The sequence below is a fragment of the Chanodichthys erythropterus genome, chromosome 14 (assembly GCF_024489055.1).
Source record: "Chanodichthys erythropterus isolate Z2021 chromosome 14, ASM2448905v1, whole genome shotgun sequence".
NCBI lineage: Eukaryota > Metazoa > Chordata > Actinopteri > Cypriniformes > Xenocyprididae > Chanodichthys > Chanodichthys erythropterus.
This window is the reverse complement of record NC_090234.1, coordinates 20212891-20233550: the sequence shown is the minus strand read 5'-3', so window position 1 is coordinate 20233550 and position 20660 is coordinate 20212891. Positions and strand designations below refer to the sequence as shown.

Here is a 20660-nt window from a genome sequence, read left to right as displayed (position 1 = left end):
TTAAAAGACACTTAGCGCCAGATTTACTAAGCAGGGCAAATTAGCATGAGAGCGCAATTCCAAAAAAATCACAGATGGGAGTGGAAAGTTCTGCGTGTGAACTAGTGACGACGCGCAAATGAAAGAACACAGACGCAGTCGTACCATTTCCATAAAGACCAGCACAATCTACCAAGAGCAGCACAAATTAGCGCCTGGTTTAAGACATGCTTTTTTTTTTGCTATTAAATAATGGTGGAAATAACAGTAAATTGACTAGCGCAAACCTTAGTAAATCACCTTGAATGATTCATTTAAATATTCTCCTTTCGTGTATCAAACTACCAAAGTCACGTGAACTATTGAAATTTTGAAACACTTATGACTTAACGAAGCCTCGTTTACTGAAATCACATGATTTTGGCACTCCGAACCACTGATTCGAAACAAAAGACTCGTAAAGCTTCGAAGCTTCATGAAGCAGTGTTTTGAAATCGCCCATCACTAGATAATGTTGAGTAAAGTCGTTATTTTGGGTTTTTTTTGGCGCTCAAAAAGTATTCTTGCCGTTTCATAACATTACGGTTGAATCACTGTACTCACATTTTAAATATGTCTTTAGTAGCTTTCTGGCCAATGAAATAGGAAATGATCTTGCTGGCAATACAGGCCTACTGAGCCATCTGATTTTATCAAAAATATCTTAATTTGTGTTCTGAAGATGAACGAAGGTCTTACGGGTGTGGAACGACATGAGGGTGAGTAATTAATGACAACATTTTTGGGTGAAGTAACCTTTTATTATTCAGTAATATTATCAATTTGATGGCACTGACACTATTGGATGAGAACAAAACTTGAACTAATTTGAAATTGACAATTACAATTGTATTCTCTAGAGCTGCTTTAGAGCTGAATCGAATTTTTCAGCAACATCGACACTGTTATTGAACTAAACTGAATCAACACTGAACTGACTTGAGCTGAATAACGACATTATTATCTTCTGTAGAGCTGCTTTATAGCAAAAACTTTAGATAAACAAAGAGAGTGCACCCATATTACTATAAATGGGAGTAAGTGTAATGCGCAATATGGCGTAATAAGTCCCACCTTCTAAATAAAAAAGCCAATCGCCAACTTTACTTCATTACTAATGAATTTGGCAACATTCACACTGTTACTGAAATAAACTAAATCAACATTGAACTAAACTGAGCTGATTAATAACACTATTGTCTTTTTAGAGCTGTAATTGTATTGGTTTCGTAACTGAAGAACTTAATACTGTTATTTTCTTGTTTATTTTAAAGCTGCTACTATACCTTTAAGACTAACACATTAAATTATTTAAATTATCATGAAATTAGGACCGGGCTTGCTAACATCAAGGTTACTGAGAAGAGTTACTGAGCACACACTCCTATTCAGTCATCAATGAGCCTTTTGAGGACAGCACTTAACTCTGGGTTCCTCCAGAGGGATTGTCCGTGTAATTAGTGCACCGTAAGTCACTATGGATGGAAAGTGTCTGCTAAGGGCGAGAAACTTCCTTCCATCACAAAGATATTCATTAGAAATACGACAGCAGGTCAATGATGTAAGCTTCAGCTGATGTGAATCCATGCAGAGGGAAGTCTAAGAGAGCGACAGAAACATCAGTGTGAAATGTACAGTACTAAGCTGAAACATAAGAGCATAGACACAATGCTATTGTAATACCTGCGTTCAGCTCTTGATCTACCACCCACACACCAAGTTTACATGTTTAGAAACTAGCTGGTGCACAGAGTGTCTAAGACACATTTTTATAGTAATTATATTAAAAGAGAATTATGTGTTAGAGCACTGCACTATAAAAAGCTGTTTAAATGAATTATTTACAGCTCACTGATGCAAATACAGATTTTAATTTTATAATTGGCTATGGTAATTCTCAGGTTTAAATCAATGAGATGCCCTGAGATCACATAAACAAACACACAGCTCAATGTGTCAGAGCATATGTAACAGCTTCAACAATCACAAATATTTCAGAGTTAACATAAAATGCAACCTGTTTACTTTCACAATCTGATATTTCTAAATGTAAGTACATACAATACGAAAAAATAAATAAATAAATAAATAAAAAATGGTAAGGACACTGCCTCAGAGTAAAATATATATTTATAAAGTCATTCTGAGATTTGAGAAAAGGCACACTTTGACATTTAAAGTCACAATTGTCAATTTTTGTCTCGATTTTAAAAATGCACTACCATTCAAAAGGTTAAAGAAATTAAAATGCTAAGGATGCATTTGATCAAAAGTGACAATAACAATATTTATAATGTTACAAAAGATTTATATTTCAAATAAATACTGTGCTTTCGAACTTTCTTTTGAAAAAACAAAGAATACACAAAAATATGAAGCAGCACAACAGTCTGCAACAGTGATAATAATAATAATAATAATAATAATAATAATAATAATAATATTTCTTGAGCAGCAAATCAGCATATTAGAATAATTTCCAAAGGGTCATGTGACACTGAAGACTGGAGTAATGATGCTGAAAATTCAGCTTTGCCATCACAGGAATAAATTACATTTTAAAATACATTCAAATAGAAAACAGTTACTATGGATTTATCATCAAACAAATGCAGTCTTGGTGAGCAAAAGATACTTATAAGATACCAAATCTTATAGACCTCAAACTTTTGAATGGTAGTATATAGTCACAACTACATAAAGTCATATTATGACAAAGATATAAAAGCACACTGCAACAGTATATCACATTGTGACACAGAGTAACAATTTTGAGATATAAAGTCACATTGTGTGAGATTATGACAAAGTTGCAATGGTGCTACATAAAGAAAAAAGTAAATAGTATCAATTTTGGTTTCACGTTGACTTTAAAACATATTTTTGGATTTATTAAGTCTGGCCTTGCTATTAACTGACTGTCTAGTGTAAATTGTTATAATTATACTAGAATAGACTAACTATTAGCCAGCTTACATGGCTTTATGAAGTCAGTCATAGATCATAAGTGGTGCTGAAAAGTAAACTGAGGCCATAATTCTGGCACATTCTGTCAGGCTAGATGACACAAAGGGTGATATCGGCTGTCCATCGCAGCTAGATGCAGTTATAATGAGACAGTCTCTTTAGAAGGCATAGTTGACCACAGTCGGATGAAACTACTTAATGTGACACAGCTGCTCAAATGTGTTTTTTTTTTTTCCTTCTGTGGAGCCGTTCGCATGTAGACAATGCACGCAAAGCCATCACTATTTCAGGCAAATCTAATAATGTCCTAAATTCAATTTAAATGCAGATTTACAAGCCAGCGCTTCAGGTCCGCATCAGAGCGAGACAGAACGGGCTCAGTCTGTGCCTTTAAACACAATTTGTGAAAACGAAGTTGGTGTGGCTTCTAATAAAAATCTCCTGACAACAGGGTAAATGAAATCATGCCTCACTATGAGCGTGTGTCCTTGTGCTACAGGGAATGATTAGATTGCCAGAAATTGCCAGGTGATGCAATGAACAGCTTGGAATTACAAGAGCATCCACGGGTCACAATGCAGCATTCTCACACTGCACAGTTTTTCTCACCATCTTTCCGTGAATACACAATGAACGGTTTTGGAAATAGAAAGAAGAGTTTTTAACTACTTACCATAATGACAACTCATCCGGTTTAACTAATCTGTTTTTTGTCAATCAGCATTTGGCCTGTAACCACTTTTATATGATAATTGATTAATTTGTCAGTTATTTCTTCTATTAATCTGAAGAAATATTAACCGTGAATTTTTTTTTCAGTACTCTTTGATGAAAAGAAAGTTCAAAGCAGCACAACTGTGATAATAGGCCCTTTTCACATGACATCACATAGCAGCGGGTGGATCTAAAGTAGGCCTAGATGTTTATGATAAGATGATAACGAGATTGTGATGCCACGCAGACGTTGTGATGTTCCTGGCTGTGGAAAAACATCCTCTTTGCATAATCTGCTGAAGGATCCTGATGCTTAAGAAAAATGGATTCATGCCCTAGTCACGTCAGTGCTGACTTGCATTTTTGTACCATACATTTTACCAGCGACTGTTTTAAGAATAAGTCGCGATACGATACTGGCTTTGCCCAAAAAACTTCAGGAATCAACCGTTTTGGAATCAGCAAGGACCCCGCAAACTGTAAGTAATGAATTTCATGTTTAAACTGGTAATGACAGTTAACTTCGTAATGAATAATCCAAGTATTTTTTACTTCAAAGAACGCTCTCTTTATAATAGCTGAAGCTGTCAATCACGCAGTGCGAGTTTATCTGGACACTTGCCAAAACTACCATTATAGTGACACAAAAATAAATCTCTTACTGTATTTAAATAATTTTTGCATTGTTAGTTAAGGTGAAAGCAGTTTGTGAGATTGCAGAAATTGCATTGCAATGACGAGATCACTGCATTCACGCAATCAACAGACCAGAGATGTTCACAAGTCCCTGCGGTCAAGTCCAAATCAAGTATCACGTCTTTGAGGTCCAAGTCAAGTCAAGTCTCAAGTCTTTAGAGGTCCAAGTCAAGTCTCAAGTCAAGTCTTTGTTCTATTTTTTATTTTTTTTTCAGCTAGTTGTTACTGTAACTAACAGTGTATTTAAATATCAAAACAGATTACTTTTACTTTAAAATTGTCTAATAAAGCACACAAAATACTACTTAAATCATTTTTATAACTTTCTTTATACAAACTTATACCAAACTTACAACTTTATACAAAATTATACCATTTAGAACCACCGCAAGGAAAAAAGTGCTGTGTATTTTGAGCTATATGAGTTGCCGTAGTTTGCTGTAGATCTCAAGCAATGTTGGAAAATGTAGTCTTCCAGTGAGCGCTGGTGGTAACAAAACCTAAAATCAGGGTAGAAAATAGTCATTTATTTCTAAATTATAAAAGTTTTTTTATATAAAAATCAAATTAACAGTATAAGTGCACCTCATGAAACATAAAATAATAATAAAAAAAACATTTCATGACCCCTTTAAAGGCCCACTGAAGAGTGTTGGAAAGCGCAACATTATTCAACGTATTGACGTAATTTCAACTGAAACAGGAAGACAGGGCAATATATCGAACAGCCCTGCCCCTTTTTTTAAATAGCCAATAGTGTTTAGTTTATGTTACAGCTCGCCAGAGCCATTAGACTCTGTAAAACCTCTGTTTCCTTCTAATCTCTAACCGTTTCTCTTCATAATGTCCTTTATATTGCTTATATACAGCATTCTGTGCAGAATTCAAATGGATCCGATACCTTTTGTGGTCTGTGCCGACTCGCGCATATGATCTGCTCTGAGCTCTCGTGTCTCTGGACCAGAGCAGACTGTGCTCGCAAAAAGCGAAAAAAAGCTAAAAACAAAAAGCGAAAAAAAAGCGAAAAAAACTTAAATTTTGATTTCAGGGGGACTTCAAATATATTAAAATTCGAGGGTGACTGTATCACCCCCTTGAGTCTTGAGGTTTATTACTACCACAATAACACAACAACATATGTTAAGTATAACAGGACCTTGTTTGCAATGATTTGCCCACTCAGTCACATCTGTCTTTGCATACTAAAATTATTTTCGGCTTTAGCTCAATGAAAACAAAGATAATGTTACAAAACCCATTCTCGAAGTATCGCTGCTGTCTACCCTCTGTCTGTTCAGTGCACTCAAACGGTACTTAACTCCCTGAGGTCTGAAAACGCGCCGGCGCATTTTGCAGGTTTTTTTTAACATTGCAGCAAAACAGACTTAAAATACTCCGTCATTTTTTTGTCATAGAGACGTAAGTAATATATCAATTGAAACTATAGAATATCTTCTTTTATTTGTATACACTCAGAGTAAAAACACAATGTTGTGCTTTTTGCAAAATAAAGAAAACTAAAATGATGCATGATCTCTCGTCTCCCTCTGAACAAAGTCCAATCTGATAGTTCTTAGAAAATGAACTGTAACTTAGTGAATACTAATGACAAAAAAATGACACTTATGTCAAAAGAAACATTGAAATGTCAGGTTTTAAATTGTGCAAGTCAAATCGAAAACAAAAATTCTGTGTTTATTTAATCTGTATGAAAAGAGACACACGTCAGAAGTACCGTGTTTCAGCTAATTATCCACTAATGCGGCCACGCCCTATTCAGAGGCAAATTCAGAGGCAATACAGGCATACATCATCTCAATCATGTATTTATTGTCTTGAAAAGTGTTTATCTGTATGCAAAAGCCATGGTTAACGACCTCTGGAAGACATGCCGTTAGTTCCTGATATGTCCTCTTCTTCCTTAGAATAATTTGTGGACTAAACGTGCACAGAGAGCGCCCTCTGGCTGCAAGTATGAATTGAAAACACCATTCCTGAAATGTCCTTTTCTTCTTTAAAATAATTTGTGGACTAAAGGTGTACAGAGCGCCCTCCGGCTGCAAGTATGAATTGAAAACACCAGCACTCATAGTGATAACAATGAATATAGAATAAACTCTGTATAGAATAAAATCTGTATAGAAAATTGACAAACATATGAGAATCCATCAATATTTCAATATTCCAAATGCACATGCTTTTAAACTAAAAACCTATAGTCAGACTCTTTGCATCACAGAAATACATTATATTTTAAAGAATATAATAGAATACCATTATTTTAAATTGAGCTGAGACATGATTATAGAGTTTTTTCTTCACAGCCTACCTGACTGAAAGGCCTCATTATTATGCAGCACCATTAGAGGTTCTTTATGCGATTCTTTTGTCTTCTCAGGTGTAAATGAGCCATTATTCACGATGATTCACGCCTCCACGCATACTGTGTTTCTTGACAAAAAGTGTCTTACAAAAACGAAATCAATATATTGTGTTATATGAACAAGTAGGAGTTATAATTTTTACATAATTTTGAAGCAAAAACTCTAGCCTACAACCTCCAATACCCAGAAGTCTTGTAAACACAGATTTAATATATATATTTCGGCCTTATTTCAGTGGCTTAATTTTTTTTTGTTTTTTCAATAACCACGCATAAACGTTATTCCTTCAAAAATACAAACATGTACATACATGTTCCTAACATATTATGGTAGCATAGTTTGTGCTGAATACAGTGTAATGACACTTTTGTCATTTATATGTTTATGAACAACTGGAAAAAAGCACATATGTCAGGGCATGTCAAAACTTCTCCAGGCCCCAAATCGGCCTCAGACTCCAGAGGGTTAACAATTAAATGGGTTCACTTATCTCAAATACTAGTTTTTGAGTAATACAAACTCAAGAGCCAGTCCGCTACAGATTGTTTTGTAACACAGCTGTGAGGTAATGTTTCACCTCCACCCTCAGGTGTAAGTGTGCATTTGCATGCGAGAAAAAGCTTGGTGTTTGTTCTCCTGAGAGGGGGTGGACATATGTACACTAAAAGTGAGTGTGCAAATGGAAGCGAGGTCCTCGAGTGAAAGTGCAAATGAGCAGATGCATTTCAGCTATAGCGAGAAAGGTTATTCTTGCTCTCTCAATCACCCCGTGGAATAGTGGGTGGTGAATCTTTTACTCTTATTTTATTCTATATATGTACACTGGAGTGACTCATCGAGATTGACTCAATCCACCTGCAAGAGATGAGGGATGGAAAGAGAGATAAAGTCTAGAAGAAACAGAGGAGGAGGGGGAGGAGGAAGAAGGTGGAATCAAAGGGCAAAATCTGAAGCCAAATTCTTGTGTTTGGATGCTTAGAAGATGCATTGCATCCCACCGCCAGAATCCACAGCTGTCAGACCCTCACTGTCAGAGGAGATCTGCATGTCCAGGGTTGGATCGTTCAGTGAGATAACCTCTTGTGTTGACAGTAGGATTAGAGGTTCTCGGGAGGATAATGACTGGAGACAATACACTGGGAACGTTCAAGAGATCTAGCACCTGCTTTCTGGGCACCTGTGAACTCACGTGCCAGCACTCAAGTGGCCGTAGCTAAATCTGTGTCCACTCTGGGGAACATTCAGCCCGATGCAGCGACATGAATCAGCTACGTAATGTTGGCGAAAACAGCATGAAAGAAATACCACCAACATTATCGGTCCCAAGGTCTGCACTTCACAGAACAATATGGCACACCAAATCAAAACCACAAGAAAGAAAGAAAGAAAGAAAGAAAGAAAGAAAGAAAGAAAGAAAGAAAGAAAGAAAGAAAGAAAGAAAGAAAGAAAGAAAGAAAGAAAGAAAGGAGACTGCGTACAGTTATTCAGCTATGACAGTTCAGCAGAGAATGTCTGACAACAGAATGTGTTGGCAGCTTGTCAATAATATGATGTCTAGGTTTCTAGTAATCTTCTAGGCATCCTCAGAAGACTGTATCCAGACGAAAAACATTAAAGGGTTACTTTACCCACAAATGAATTTATAATAATGTCATTAATTGCACACTCATGTTGTTTCACATCAGTAAGACCTTCGTTCATCTTCTTAACACAGCTTTCTGTCCCTTCATAGAGATCCAACACAACTACCACTTTCAAGGTTTAGAAAGGTAGGAAAGACCTCATTAAAGTGGTTTAACCCAAATTTTATGAAGTGATGTGAGTGCTTTGTTTGCGAAAAAAAAAAAAAAAAAAAGTATTTATGAAAATATTGATCTGCAATGCGTGTTCATGAGAGCATCACGACACATGCGTTTTGTGTTTCTGTAATACTGTTGCGTGAACATGCTATGGATAATATTATTTTGTAAATAATAGGGGGGCCCCCTAATAGCCAACTAGCCATTAGTCGACTAGAAAGTCACCATCCATGAGGGACAGATTGTAAACGGCAGGAAATCCAAACATTCGCCTATCATACATCGACCTAAAATATGGCTTATCACTTGAAATATGTTTTTGTAATGTTTTTTTGCGACACACTCATAATCATTTATGTTTTCCAGTGCTCTATGGGTGTTATGTGTGCGTTTGAGTGCTGATTAGGCTATCTATATAGGCAATTAAAGGCTCATTATTATGATTTATGGCTTATTAATATAAACGCATGATTAGTTGACTAATCGTTTAAATTAATGACTACAAGTCGACAAAAAAATCTCGAAGGCAGCCCTATAGTGAATAAAGTGGTAAATTATGTTTTTGTCTCAAACTTGAATTTCTCCAGATATCGCAGTAAACTGTTAAAAGCTGTGATGTAGAAAGAGGAAGAGTAAAACCAAACTGAATATTTGCACTTCCAAAAGAAAATGTGAGTGATTTGCCTTTGCAAAATTTGATGCCGTATCCTACAGTCTTCTTGTTGTTTGTTGCTAAAGTGCACTGAATGGAATATAACATGGTTGAGTGTTCTAAATGGGAATGGTTGACTGTACGCTAGGGTGTTCAAGGGTGTTATAAGAGCCCAGGACCCGCTTTCAATTTAAAGCCATGGTCACACAAGACCTTACTACATTCACTTTCATTCATATCATATGCATATGTATAGGGTATACTGGATGTTTTATCTTCCATACCAAAGTTGACCTCTGAATTCACAAAGCTCAAAGACATTTTTTTTTAATCAAAAGAGGATCTAAACAACAACAGAACAGAACAGAAGCTTACTTTGGACACCAAGTGATTTATAAACCCAGAATGACCCTACAAAATTCTATGGGATTATCCTATTTTGAATGAGTTACAACCTGAATTAAAAAAAAAAAAAAACCTAAAAAAAAAACAAAAAAAAAAAAAACAGAAAAACCTAAAATCACACCCTAAGCATGAGCAACAATAACAGTATTTTTGGCTTAGCAAGCAAAACTGATCATTAAAAGCTTACAAAAATGCAAATAGATGCAGAGCAAATCAAACACAGAGATTTACGTGGACAGTAATGCTTGGAAAAAGGGGGATCAAAAAATGCAAACGATCGTTAAGTCACCAACATCTGTTCTGCAAAGAACAATAACAAGATCATTAAAGCGAGCTGTCACGGGATCACTGGCACATGACAGGGGGAGCTTGTTTCATTATTCACACTAAGAACAAACCATGTTACATTCAGTGTGCAAAGTGACACAAGACCCCCAGTTGGAAACTGATACAAATATCATGTAGAGTGCGAGGGATACATGTTCACCTAATTGCCATATAAAAGCATCAGCAAGCTGGGATTAAATGACACACATTTGTGCTTTTCATGTGGCTTTGGCATAAGATAATATTATCCGAGTGGGCTGTTTTTGTATTTAACACACTAGAATGGTCAAAAATAGGAAATGTAAATATCACCCTCTTAAGAGTACGCTCGTGTTTGGAGCCATCAACGTGCTGGTATCCGAACGCAACACTCTTGCTGTGCAAATTACTTTCATAAAGTGATTTTACCAGCGGCAGTACTTGTTGTTTCAGCTCTGTGGTTTCCATGGAGACTAAGGAACAGTAGGAACAGGAGAACCTCTTGTCACGCTTGAGCCCAAACTCCATCCCTAATGCTTGTTTCCAAGCAAGGCTCTCTCTGGTAACAACATCCCTTGAGCAGACAGACACATAGACAGACAGGCCGCCCCCTCCGGCCACCCGTGTTAATGTGCTCTAGGCTTTTTTTGGTCAAAGAATCTCAAATGTCTGCTAAAAGCCAGCTCTGAGCATTGGCAACTTGGCAAGCCGCTCCAAACCCCCCAGGGCTAGTTTAAAACGTACCTTGCGTCGGCCCCGGTAGGTTTGCTCTCGCGACGCGTGGGTTGATGCTCTAAGTGACTTCACTCCCTCTCCCTAGTGTATTCTCTGATTTTACTTTATCAAACAATATTGGGCATTAATATTCAGTGCAGTGAGAAGCATAAGAGTGCATGCAAATCAAATCCTGTCGAGGGATTATTGCATCGCTCAAAGCCACGGCTGACATATTTGCTATGTACGTCTGTTGTGCTGTTCCTCTTGGGCAGGAGTTACGTTTTGCGTCAGTTAAAACCAAAACTGCGGCTGTATTAACCTAAGGTCAATGAGAGAGGCCTGTAGATTCATCACTGTTACTGCTGACAGAGTTGTTTGCTATAACAAATGTTTGCAATTACGATTACTTCGCAGTGAAGCGTGGAAGAGCGCTTCAACTCTAATTACAGATAAGAGACGAGAGATCAGGTCCACAAATGGTGACCAGGGTAATTGTCATGCATATCAGGGCAGTCTACCATGGCAACACGAGACATATGGTACCTGCAAACTTATTTCCCTTAATGATTTGGAAGTATTTTAAAACAATGAACCTCAGAGTCTCACTCGTTTTGCATACTGATAGATCTGAGCTTAAAGGGATATTGCACCCAAAAATGAAGATTCTGTCATCATTTACTAACTCTCATGTTGTTTTAAAACTGTATGACTTTCTTTCTCCTGTGGAACTCAAAGGAAGATATATTTTGGGGCTATACATTGGGCCTCATTGACTTTCATTGTATGACATTTTTCAAAATATCTTCTTTTGCGTTTTGCAATGTGTACAGTGCTAAATATGGAGTATGATTTTTTTTACATTTCTGTTCTTACACTGTAAAAAATGTGTGCTGTTTACATAAAAAAATTATGGTAACAATATTACACAAAATATTTTTTAAGGAACTTATTTTCCAACTCCCCTAGAGTTAAACAGTTGAGTTTTAGCATTTTCGAATCCATTCAGCTTAGCATAGCTCATTGAATCTGATGAGACCAATAGCATCTCGCTCAAAAAAAATGACCAAAGAGTTTTCATATTTTTCCTATTTAAAACTTGACTCTTTTGTAGTTACACTGTGTAGGAATACCGATGGAAAATGAAAAGTTGCGATTTTCTATGGTTAGAAACTATACTCTCATTCTGACGTAATAATCAAGGAGCTTTGCTGCCATACCATGGGTGCAGCAGGCGCAATGATATTACGCAGCGCCTATCATAAATGTCTCCATGGTTGCAAGGCAAGCAGGGGGTCACATAAAATGTAACTAAAAGAAAATATATCAAATGTGACATTAAAGACTTTTACAGATTTTATTTTTGTTATTCTGATTAAATAATCAAATAATCTTAAAATAATCTTGATAAGCGATTATGAAAACATTTTTTTTTTTTTCACTGTGAACCAATGAATCAGTCTTTTCACTTTCAAAATACGTATGAGTCAGGACAGGCACATGTTTTTATGATTTTTAAAGCATAACATAATTGTGCAACTGGTCAAAGGGGAAGCACAACAGGATTGGAGAGTATGAATCATAATTAAGATGGTGTCGTGAAGGCAAGTATAGAAAGCCAAAGAGCGTTCCTTAAGCTCAGCTTCTTTCAAAACTCAACTATCAGATTCCTCTTACAGAAAGAGAAAACAGTGAGAGAGAAAGAGTCCAAGGAAGAGAGAGCGAGAGCGCTTCTAGCTTCTCCCTATATCCACAAAACCCCCTTTGCTCACAGGGGATGATGCTCAAATACAGTGCTTAAATATTTAATCACATATACACCAATTTAGGAAACAAAATTATGCAAATGCCTCCTGAATGAGACATATTACTTTCTGAAATCAAATTATGTAGAATCTGCTTTGGAACATTATTTTGGGCGTGTGGAATGTCGTGAATGTTTAAATATATCTGTGTGGGCAGAAATACTACTAAAAATGGTTGTAGTGGGTGATGAAGAACATTCCTAAAACAGTTATCGATTAGTATTCTGTATTGAGCTTCTGACGACTTCAGAAGTCATGTACTACACCTCCACACTGTTGAACAGAACATCATGCTCTTGTTTGAAAGAGAGAAAAAAGTAACATTAGTACTAGAAATAATAACCAAAATAAATAATTTATTACATTTATTTTTTCATTAAAATAAAATAACATTAATTCCAATAAAGCCAAACATTTATTTATTTTCTGAGGGAGGAGTCATAATGATTTTCTGTGTACCTAACATTAAACCACAAATGCAGTCCAACTATAAAATATATGATTTTTGCCACTATTGTCACCATTTTGTGATTAAACAGGTTTCCTTGAGCACTTCGTAATCAAACAGATAGCCTCGCCCCAATCTCATGCCAAGCTATGTTGAGATACATAAAAGGAACAATGTTTTGATATACCCACAAAGCCACAGCGTTTACTCTTTTCAGTCAAATCACCCCACAAACGACTTACTTATAGCCTCTGCTTTTTAAACTGGGGCGGAAAAAAAAGCTTGCACTGAACTTGTTTCCTTAAGTCAGTCCATTAGTGGAAAGGAGCTGCAAGCTTAACGAAGCTGCTAAAGTTCTGGCAAAGGGCTGAGCCCCCCAGGTCTTCTCCACGGGGGGCTTCGTGAGACTGGCAGACAGCCACGCAGCAACCATCAACAGCAATTTCAAGCCTTCGTTCCCCACAGACATGCCTGATTATTCCAAGTCGCACTTCTCTTGAATCTGACACTGCATTAGTACTTCATCGAACGAGACGCTCCTGAGAGAGGCTTTCCATCGCGCTCGTATCAATGAGCTTTTGAAGGAGCCCGATTGCTCACGAACACCCACACGTCAGTGGTTGAGCGTGTAAGCCGCAATGTCACGCTACGAGGGCGATCAGCACCCATTCTAAGTGTGTAGGTGTGGATTGCGTGAGCAAATTCTGGATAAAATATGTTCAGAGTGAAAATAATTGAGGAAAAACATACTCAATTCAAGTGCTTAAACTAACTGTTTAGTAACAATTGAAGAGTTTAAAATAAAAAAAGAGAGATAATTAAACGCCCTTAGTCAAAGACAAAACTATTAATAGAAACATCTGGTCATACTGTAAGCCATCAGGTATAATATCATATGTCTAATCTTTAACTGAGCTCTCGATTGTCTTTAATGCTATAAGGATGCAGTAAGTCTGTTCAGTGAAGTTAGTGTCAGCTGAGATAGCATGTCACACTGTATTAGTAATGGCACAAACTTAACCCACATAAACAAAACAATGGTGCTGACAGGATCTCTTACATAAATCCAGAGCACAGTCATATTTCAAAGCTCAGCTCCCCTGGCAAACACACAGAGGAAAGTGAAACAGAACGAATCACAAGCTGCTTTCAAGTATATGTCTGGATTGACGGCAGGTCCAGTCTGACACATTCTTTTTAGATGTTCACCGCTGTATTGCATGGGAAAAGAAGCATGCAGACAAATCGATGCTGCTACCCTGAGTGTAACCCGTACTCACCTAAGAGCATGGCTGAAGCGTGCTGTATGTTTAGGGCTTTAGGTGCTTCTGGTGAGGATTTCTGTGCCGGTCAAGCTCAGGAATGAAGCACTCGTGCAGGAGCAGTCCGTGCGTTACAGCGCTGACAGAGAGAGAATGCACTCTGAACGCGTGCTGCTCTCAGCTGAGACGAAGCAAAGAGAGAGAGAAAGAGAGAGAGAGAGAGAGAAAGAGAGAGAGAGAGAGAGAGTCTACCCAGAGACGGAATCGGCAGATGCGGCTCCCACAGTCCCTCTGAGCGTGGAGAATAAGGGAAAATCTGGGTCGCTGCGCTGTGGATGTGGCACGAGAATCTGTGTAAAATCAGCGAAGCAGCTGATCAGACGGGTTTTTGGATGATCTGCTTTGGAAATCGTGCACCTGGCTGTGATTCAGCTCGTAGGAATCTGGATCTCGTAAATCAGGGGCAATCCCAGGCTTACTTTGTGAACGCAGAAACACAGACTGGTCACTCAAATAATACAGAAAGATTCAGCGTTGGAGAGCGAGTCCTACAAAGTTTACAGTTAAGACTTGAATGAAATGTTATGCAAAATGTCCTTTACAAAAGTATGGTGAGGAGTGCACTAAGTCGAGAAATTTCTAAATGTGTGTGGCTAAAAAAATCCTATTTTATCAAACATGTTTCTATTGCATATTAATATAATATAATATATCATAATATGATACTATTGAAACAGGTTTCAAAGGTCAAGTTTTTGAAAACAATACAGTTATCATCGCTGTGTCAACTGAAAAAACATGAATTTGTGAAAATGGCAACGTCATGCACATGCGTATTACATTGTTTTTTAGTCTTTTTCGCAGGTCCGCATGAACAGGGATCATTTGACAACATTGTCATTTGTACACGAAAAAACGCAAAAGGAAAAACTTTTCTGTTTTTAGTACATTGTTGTCTTGTAAATGTACCATTAAAATAAACAACTGTCTATTGAGTGGTCCAAGTGGATTGAAAGTGAAAACAAACATATAGGGCCCTATCAGGCACAATGCGATGCCTGAATCGCCAAAGGATTTTTTTGCTAGTTTCAGCTCAGCGCAGTTATCATTTTCACGTCAAGCGCAACGTTTTTTCAAATAGAAAATGCACTCATCCCCATTTGTTCACCCATGGGTGTGCTGGTCTGAAAACGAGGTGTGTTCAGGTGCATTGTTGGCATGTTGCTATTTTGAGGGAACAGAAAACAACTGTGCCGTTGACCAAGAAAAACCTGGTCTAGAGTCAATGGCGCAGTATTTATTTATTTTTTTATTTAAAGGGTGCATTAGTAATATGCCCCTATAGGCGAGTGCACAATACGTGTACACTCTGCTTGTTACACACACAGACACGCAGCACACAAACATTTTCAAATATTAAAAATAAAAGGATTCCTCTGTGGAGAAGTGTTCAGTCTTACAGCTTGCAAATTCCGCCATGTAAATAGGGAATCCGTTATGGTGCATGCGCAACTGGCTTTTAAAGGGAAAGGGAGATGAGACTCTGATTGGTTTATTGCACGTTACGCCCAAAACACACCCATGACTCATTAAGAGACTAGGTACAACCCTATTGAACCACGCACCATTTTTTCCGTCGTTAAAGATGCAAAAGAGGATCCGGACATGCCCTAAGTGCATCTGCGCCGTGCGCTTCAGACCATGCGCTTAGATCATTAAAATAAGGCCCATAGTGTGACCAGTGTAGTTCGATTCATGAATATATGACTCGTATGAGTTGGTTCTTGTAATAAATCATTCAAGTTACAAGTTTGAATCAGTCTGATGAGTTCTTCACCAAACAAACTCACTGAATCAGTCCGAGAAGTTAATGAATCAACATCTGACTTGAACTGAACTGAAAATTATTTAATTATTTGCAAGAATTTTACAGATGATTTATAATGCTACAAGGTTCTAAAATATACTGTGGCAGAACACCTGTCCTCTTCGTCTAAAAGAAAACTAGCAACCTTGACAAAGTACCGGTAAAATAGACCCAGTAAATAAAACCAAACAGCAGAAACCTCTGAACAGATCTGCATGTCATCCACCAAGATAAGCGACAGTGCCAACAATGAAAACAAAACAAAAATCGTGACTGAGCTGCAGTGATGTGCCGCATATGCAGAGAAGTCATAATGTGATTCTTTCACAGCAGACCCTGCGTGTGCAAATATGCCAGGAGCGCTAACAAATCCAGATCCGCTTTCTGAGAAAACAACTGACCGCACAGTGACTTCATGAAAGAAACTCTCTAAAAGTGTATATATAAAGACACAGGTGGAGAGAAGGTGCAAATCTAGGGGTAAAACATCTGTGCGTGGGCTTTTTTCAGGTCTCAAAGCCCTTCATCTGGTGTCGAGTTTCCCATGGAACATTTTGAAAGAAATTACACAGAATGCTCTTAGGATCAAGTTACTCTTCTGGCTAGTGATGAGTGCAAGACCCCACATCCAAGAATACAACGGTTCATGACATGTAAATCCGAGGGCTTACAAAGGAGAGATAGACAGGCAATGCGTCATGGGTGCAGTTGAGGAAGGGCAGAGAACAAAACGGCAAAATGCGATTAAATTCAACCACTCCTACTTTCACACAACCTCCTTTTTGAAGTGTCCATATAACACCTAGATCTGGTTTCCAACCTACACATTCGACCTGAATGGAAACTCATAATCACGGCCCACTTGGACATACCAGGAACATTATTTTAGTGTCTTAGATTAGGTTGCAGAGTCCATAAAAGTTACAATGAGATGACAAACCTGTCACAGCAGAGGCAATTTCCATCTCCTTTTCTGCAGTCTGCTTCGGAGAAAAACGGTTTGCATAACAACATTTTGCGCTTTTCTCAGCGCCGCAGTCCCGATCATCTCGACAAATATTCCAGCGTCCAGTCGGTGCCCGCGGAGGCCAGGAGGTTATGAGGGTTATCGCACCCTCCCCCCCTAGGAGGTGCTGATGTGATTTACAGGGACAGGGACAGCGGCATCTGTTTGCAACATTTCAGCAACTGAAAGTTTGTCTCCTTCTCTGGTTACAGTGCTAGATAGAGAGGCCTTACAAACGCTGATCACTTAGCAGAGTGCCTTCATTACATGCCGAATACTACTCTAACCTTTCTCTGTTTACAACAACATGCAAAGCTAAGGGGGAACTATAAATATATCAAGCATATCAAGGATTCTTTCCATTGACAAAACAATGCCGTCTTGAATTTGAAGCCCTGTGCAGTGTTAAAGGTGAAGTGCGCCGATTCTGCCCCAAAAAATGTAATTATTTAAAGGGATCGATCACTCAAAAAAAAAAATTCTGTCGTAATTTTTGTGCCTGACGTCATTCCAAAACAATAAGACTTTGAGACACAAATATTATAAATATTATATTTTACAAAATGTTTTCTGTCACTCCATTGAAAGTCCAAGTAACCAAACTTTAAAAATGTCATAAATGCGTCATAAAATGAATCCATATGAATCGAGCGGTCATATAATCCAAGTCTTGTGAAGTGATACAATCACTTTATATGAACAACAGATTTAATTTAGATTTAATCTAAACAATGTGCACCACACGTACTTAGAGCTCATCACATATGGTAAACATGGAAGCTTGAATATGCTCAAGCACAAGCTTCCATGTTTACCATATGTGATGTGCTCTAGTTATGTCTGTTTGTGTCAACAACAAAAAAAAGAGTCTAAATTATATCTGTTTATTATATGTGATTGTATTTCTTCTCAAGACTTGGATTAAACTGTTCGATTCATATGGATTCGTTTTAGGACGTTTTTATGACATTTTGGAGATAAAGGCATCATAAAAGGATCCAGGATCTGGACCTTTTGGATTTTTGGCTACCTGGACTTTCAACGGAGGGACACAAACTTCTCAGGTTTCATTAAAACTTTCATCTTAATCTGTGTTTCGAATTTGTGTAAACCAAAGTCTTATGGGTTTGGAATGAGCAAAAGATGGCATATCAGTCAACTCTTACTCACAGATGGTTAAAAAAAAAAATGTTGAAAGTGGATCAGACTAAGCACCACAACACACTTTTAGCCAATCAGCAGTAGGGGTTGTGTCCGAGAAAAATATGTGAAAAATGTGAGTGTTGCTCAAAGTTGTTTCGGACCCCCTTAACTTTCATTGTATTGACAAAAACTGTTAAAAACATGCTTTTGTGTTCCACAGAAGACAGAAATTCATACAGTGTTGGAAGACCATGTGTCCCGTTTGTCATTTTACGATTCAAAGTGCTCGCAAACAAAGCTTGTGGTCACAATGTGCACGGCACGCATTGTGCTTTTTTCCAAGCACACACTGTTGCGGACTTTACGGGGGACTATTACCCAACAGCCCATGCGGCAAAATATAGGATTGTGAACGCTGAGGGTGCCATTTGGGACATTTGGTAAACTGCTCCATTTCACCTTGGTGCTGTCAAAGACATTCATTTGAGAACTGCTGCCCTAAGCGCTTGTTTGGTCTGTTGTCATTGTCTAGGGTAATATAGAATGTGTGAACGGTTAGGAATTGCAGTAAATAATGGCTTCCTCTATAAGGACGCTGTCAGACTCAAAGAGTTGTAAATATTTTTTTTTTTTTTTTTTTGGAACAATGGCGAATGCAAAAGTTAAAGGCACAGAGCACGGAGCAGTTTGTGTCTTCTAGCAGGGAGTCAAGTACTTCAGATAGACACAAACTGTTTTATAATATCCAGATATCAGTGGCCATTTCTCAGGAGACAAATCAATATGCTTTCAAAAAAAGAACATACATCTTATGAAAAGAGATGGAAAAATGCAAGCCAGGCAAAATAAAAGAGTCTCTCAGAAGTATCCAGGATTTTTTTTCACTCATGCACAAGAGATTTTTTTAATGCGAGAAATAGAATCAGCAGCCATAAAACTAAATTGTTACATTTAGTTTTAGCCTGAACCAAAACCTTTTCACTTAGAAATTGCTAGCAAATTTCACAAAAAATTACAAAGAAAGGACAAGTACCACATTGAATTAAACAAGTAGAAAGACTGAAATTATATATATGGTATAATGCAAGTTTACCCACAATGCTCCAGAGCATAATTAATAAAACATTATATACAGTTGTAAGAGCCATACAGTGTGTCTGTATTTCATTAAGATATCATTAAGCAGACTGGAGGGTGCCAGACCTTTATAGGTGGTGAAAAACACAAACAAATAGAGCCTGTGTTAACGGTTTGCTAATGAGTTGGATGAGGACGTGTTAGTAGAGTCGTAGAGATCTCCAGTTTGTTACTACTGTAAAAGCAGAGCATACTGTAGATGATGGGGTGGAATTGAGTCAGTCAGAGGAACATTAGTGTTAGATTAGGTACAGAGTGCATCGAGCCTTGAGAAGACGGCACACAGTGCAAGTTAATAGACTAAAAGAGGGTTTGTGTGCAGCAGATGCCAGACAAGCACACAAGGACAAACCCAGGTATTCGAGTGTGATGATGAATGCATGTAGCTTTTTTTTTTTTTTTTTGAGCCAACATGAAAATTAAAGGTTCACTTCATTCAAAAATTACAATTCTGTAATTATTTAGTACAAAGCAATGGATTGTATGGAAAATGGTTGTATGAAGATGCTGCAATATATTTTTTTTATTCCACTGAAAAAAAGTATTGGCAAAAGAGTTTGGAAATATATAGGGATGAGTAAATGACTTCAGCTCCTAAATGATAAAAAAACCACAGGCATTCATCGTACACTTAAATTTAACAGATCAACTTGAATGAACCTAATAGATCTTGCCTCAATGGAGGATGTATCCAATAAGAAAAATCACAAATAAAATGTATTTAATATCACCGTTTCTCCTACACAGCAATCAGATTAAATGGAGAGCAATGGCGACTTGGCTCGAGTCTCTTGCTTCTTGCTTCTCTTTTTTTTTCTCCTGAGAAAAAGACCCCTATAATCCCACGGGAAGAGATCTCAACAAATATATATATACTACAAAAGTCTCAAACTGTGCTCTGATTTTCCAAAATCGAAATGTTTTAATCACAATCAAATTAAGTCAAATATTTCTCATATTACCAAATTCATCCAAAAAGCCAGAGCAATGCCATTTTTAAGGAAGTGCAGTTATTTTGTTTCTGCAGTGAAAACTCTTCTCTCCAGAGAGCATAATTCTTCAGTGCATGTTCTTAATAATAATAATAACAATAAATGCTAAAAATATTATTCTAATTCATTCTAATTTATTATTATTTAACAGATGAGAAGAAAGTAATAAATACATAAACGTATCATTAGTATTTGAAATGTTTACATAATAATGATGAATGCTAAAAGATTATTATTATTATTAATTATAATTAACAGAGGAGAAAAAAGTAATAAATACATAAATATATTATTATTAGAAATGTTAAATAATAACAATTTGCACATAAGAATTATGCACATTAA

At 37.3% G+C, this 20660-nt stretch overlaps 1 protein-coding gene across 4 annotated transcripts in view; it reads right to left on the bottom strand.

Annotated features, from left to right (window-relative positions):
- The window catches only part of znf385b (zinc finger protein 385B), a 162292-nt gene that overhangs the window by 64090 nt on the left and 77542 nt on the right, over positions 1-20660 (bottom strand). Inside the window, exon 1 of one of the 4 annotated variants that reach the window (XM_067409409.1) lies at positions 16978-17056. The exons of 2 other annotated variants lie outside the window; for them this stretch is intronic. In XM_067409409.1, the coding sequence (XP_067265510.1) occupies positions 16978-17002 (25 nt within the window). In that variant the 5' untranslated portion in view covers positions 17003-17056. Of the gene's footprint in view, positions 1-14188; positions 14353-16977; positions 17057-20660 lie in introns of those variants that run through there. One more of the 4 variants, XM_067409410.1, reaches the window with a different exon arrangement.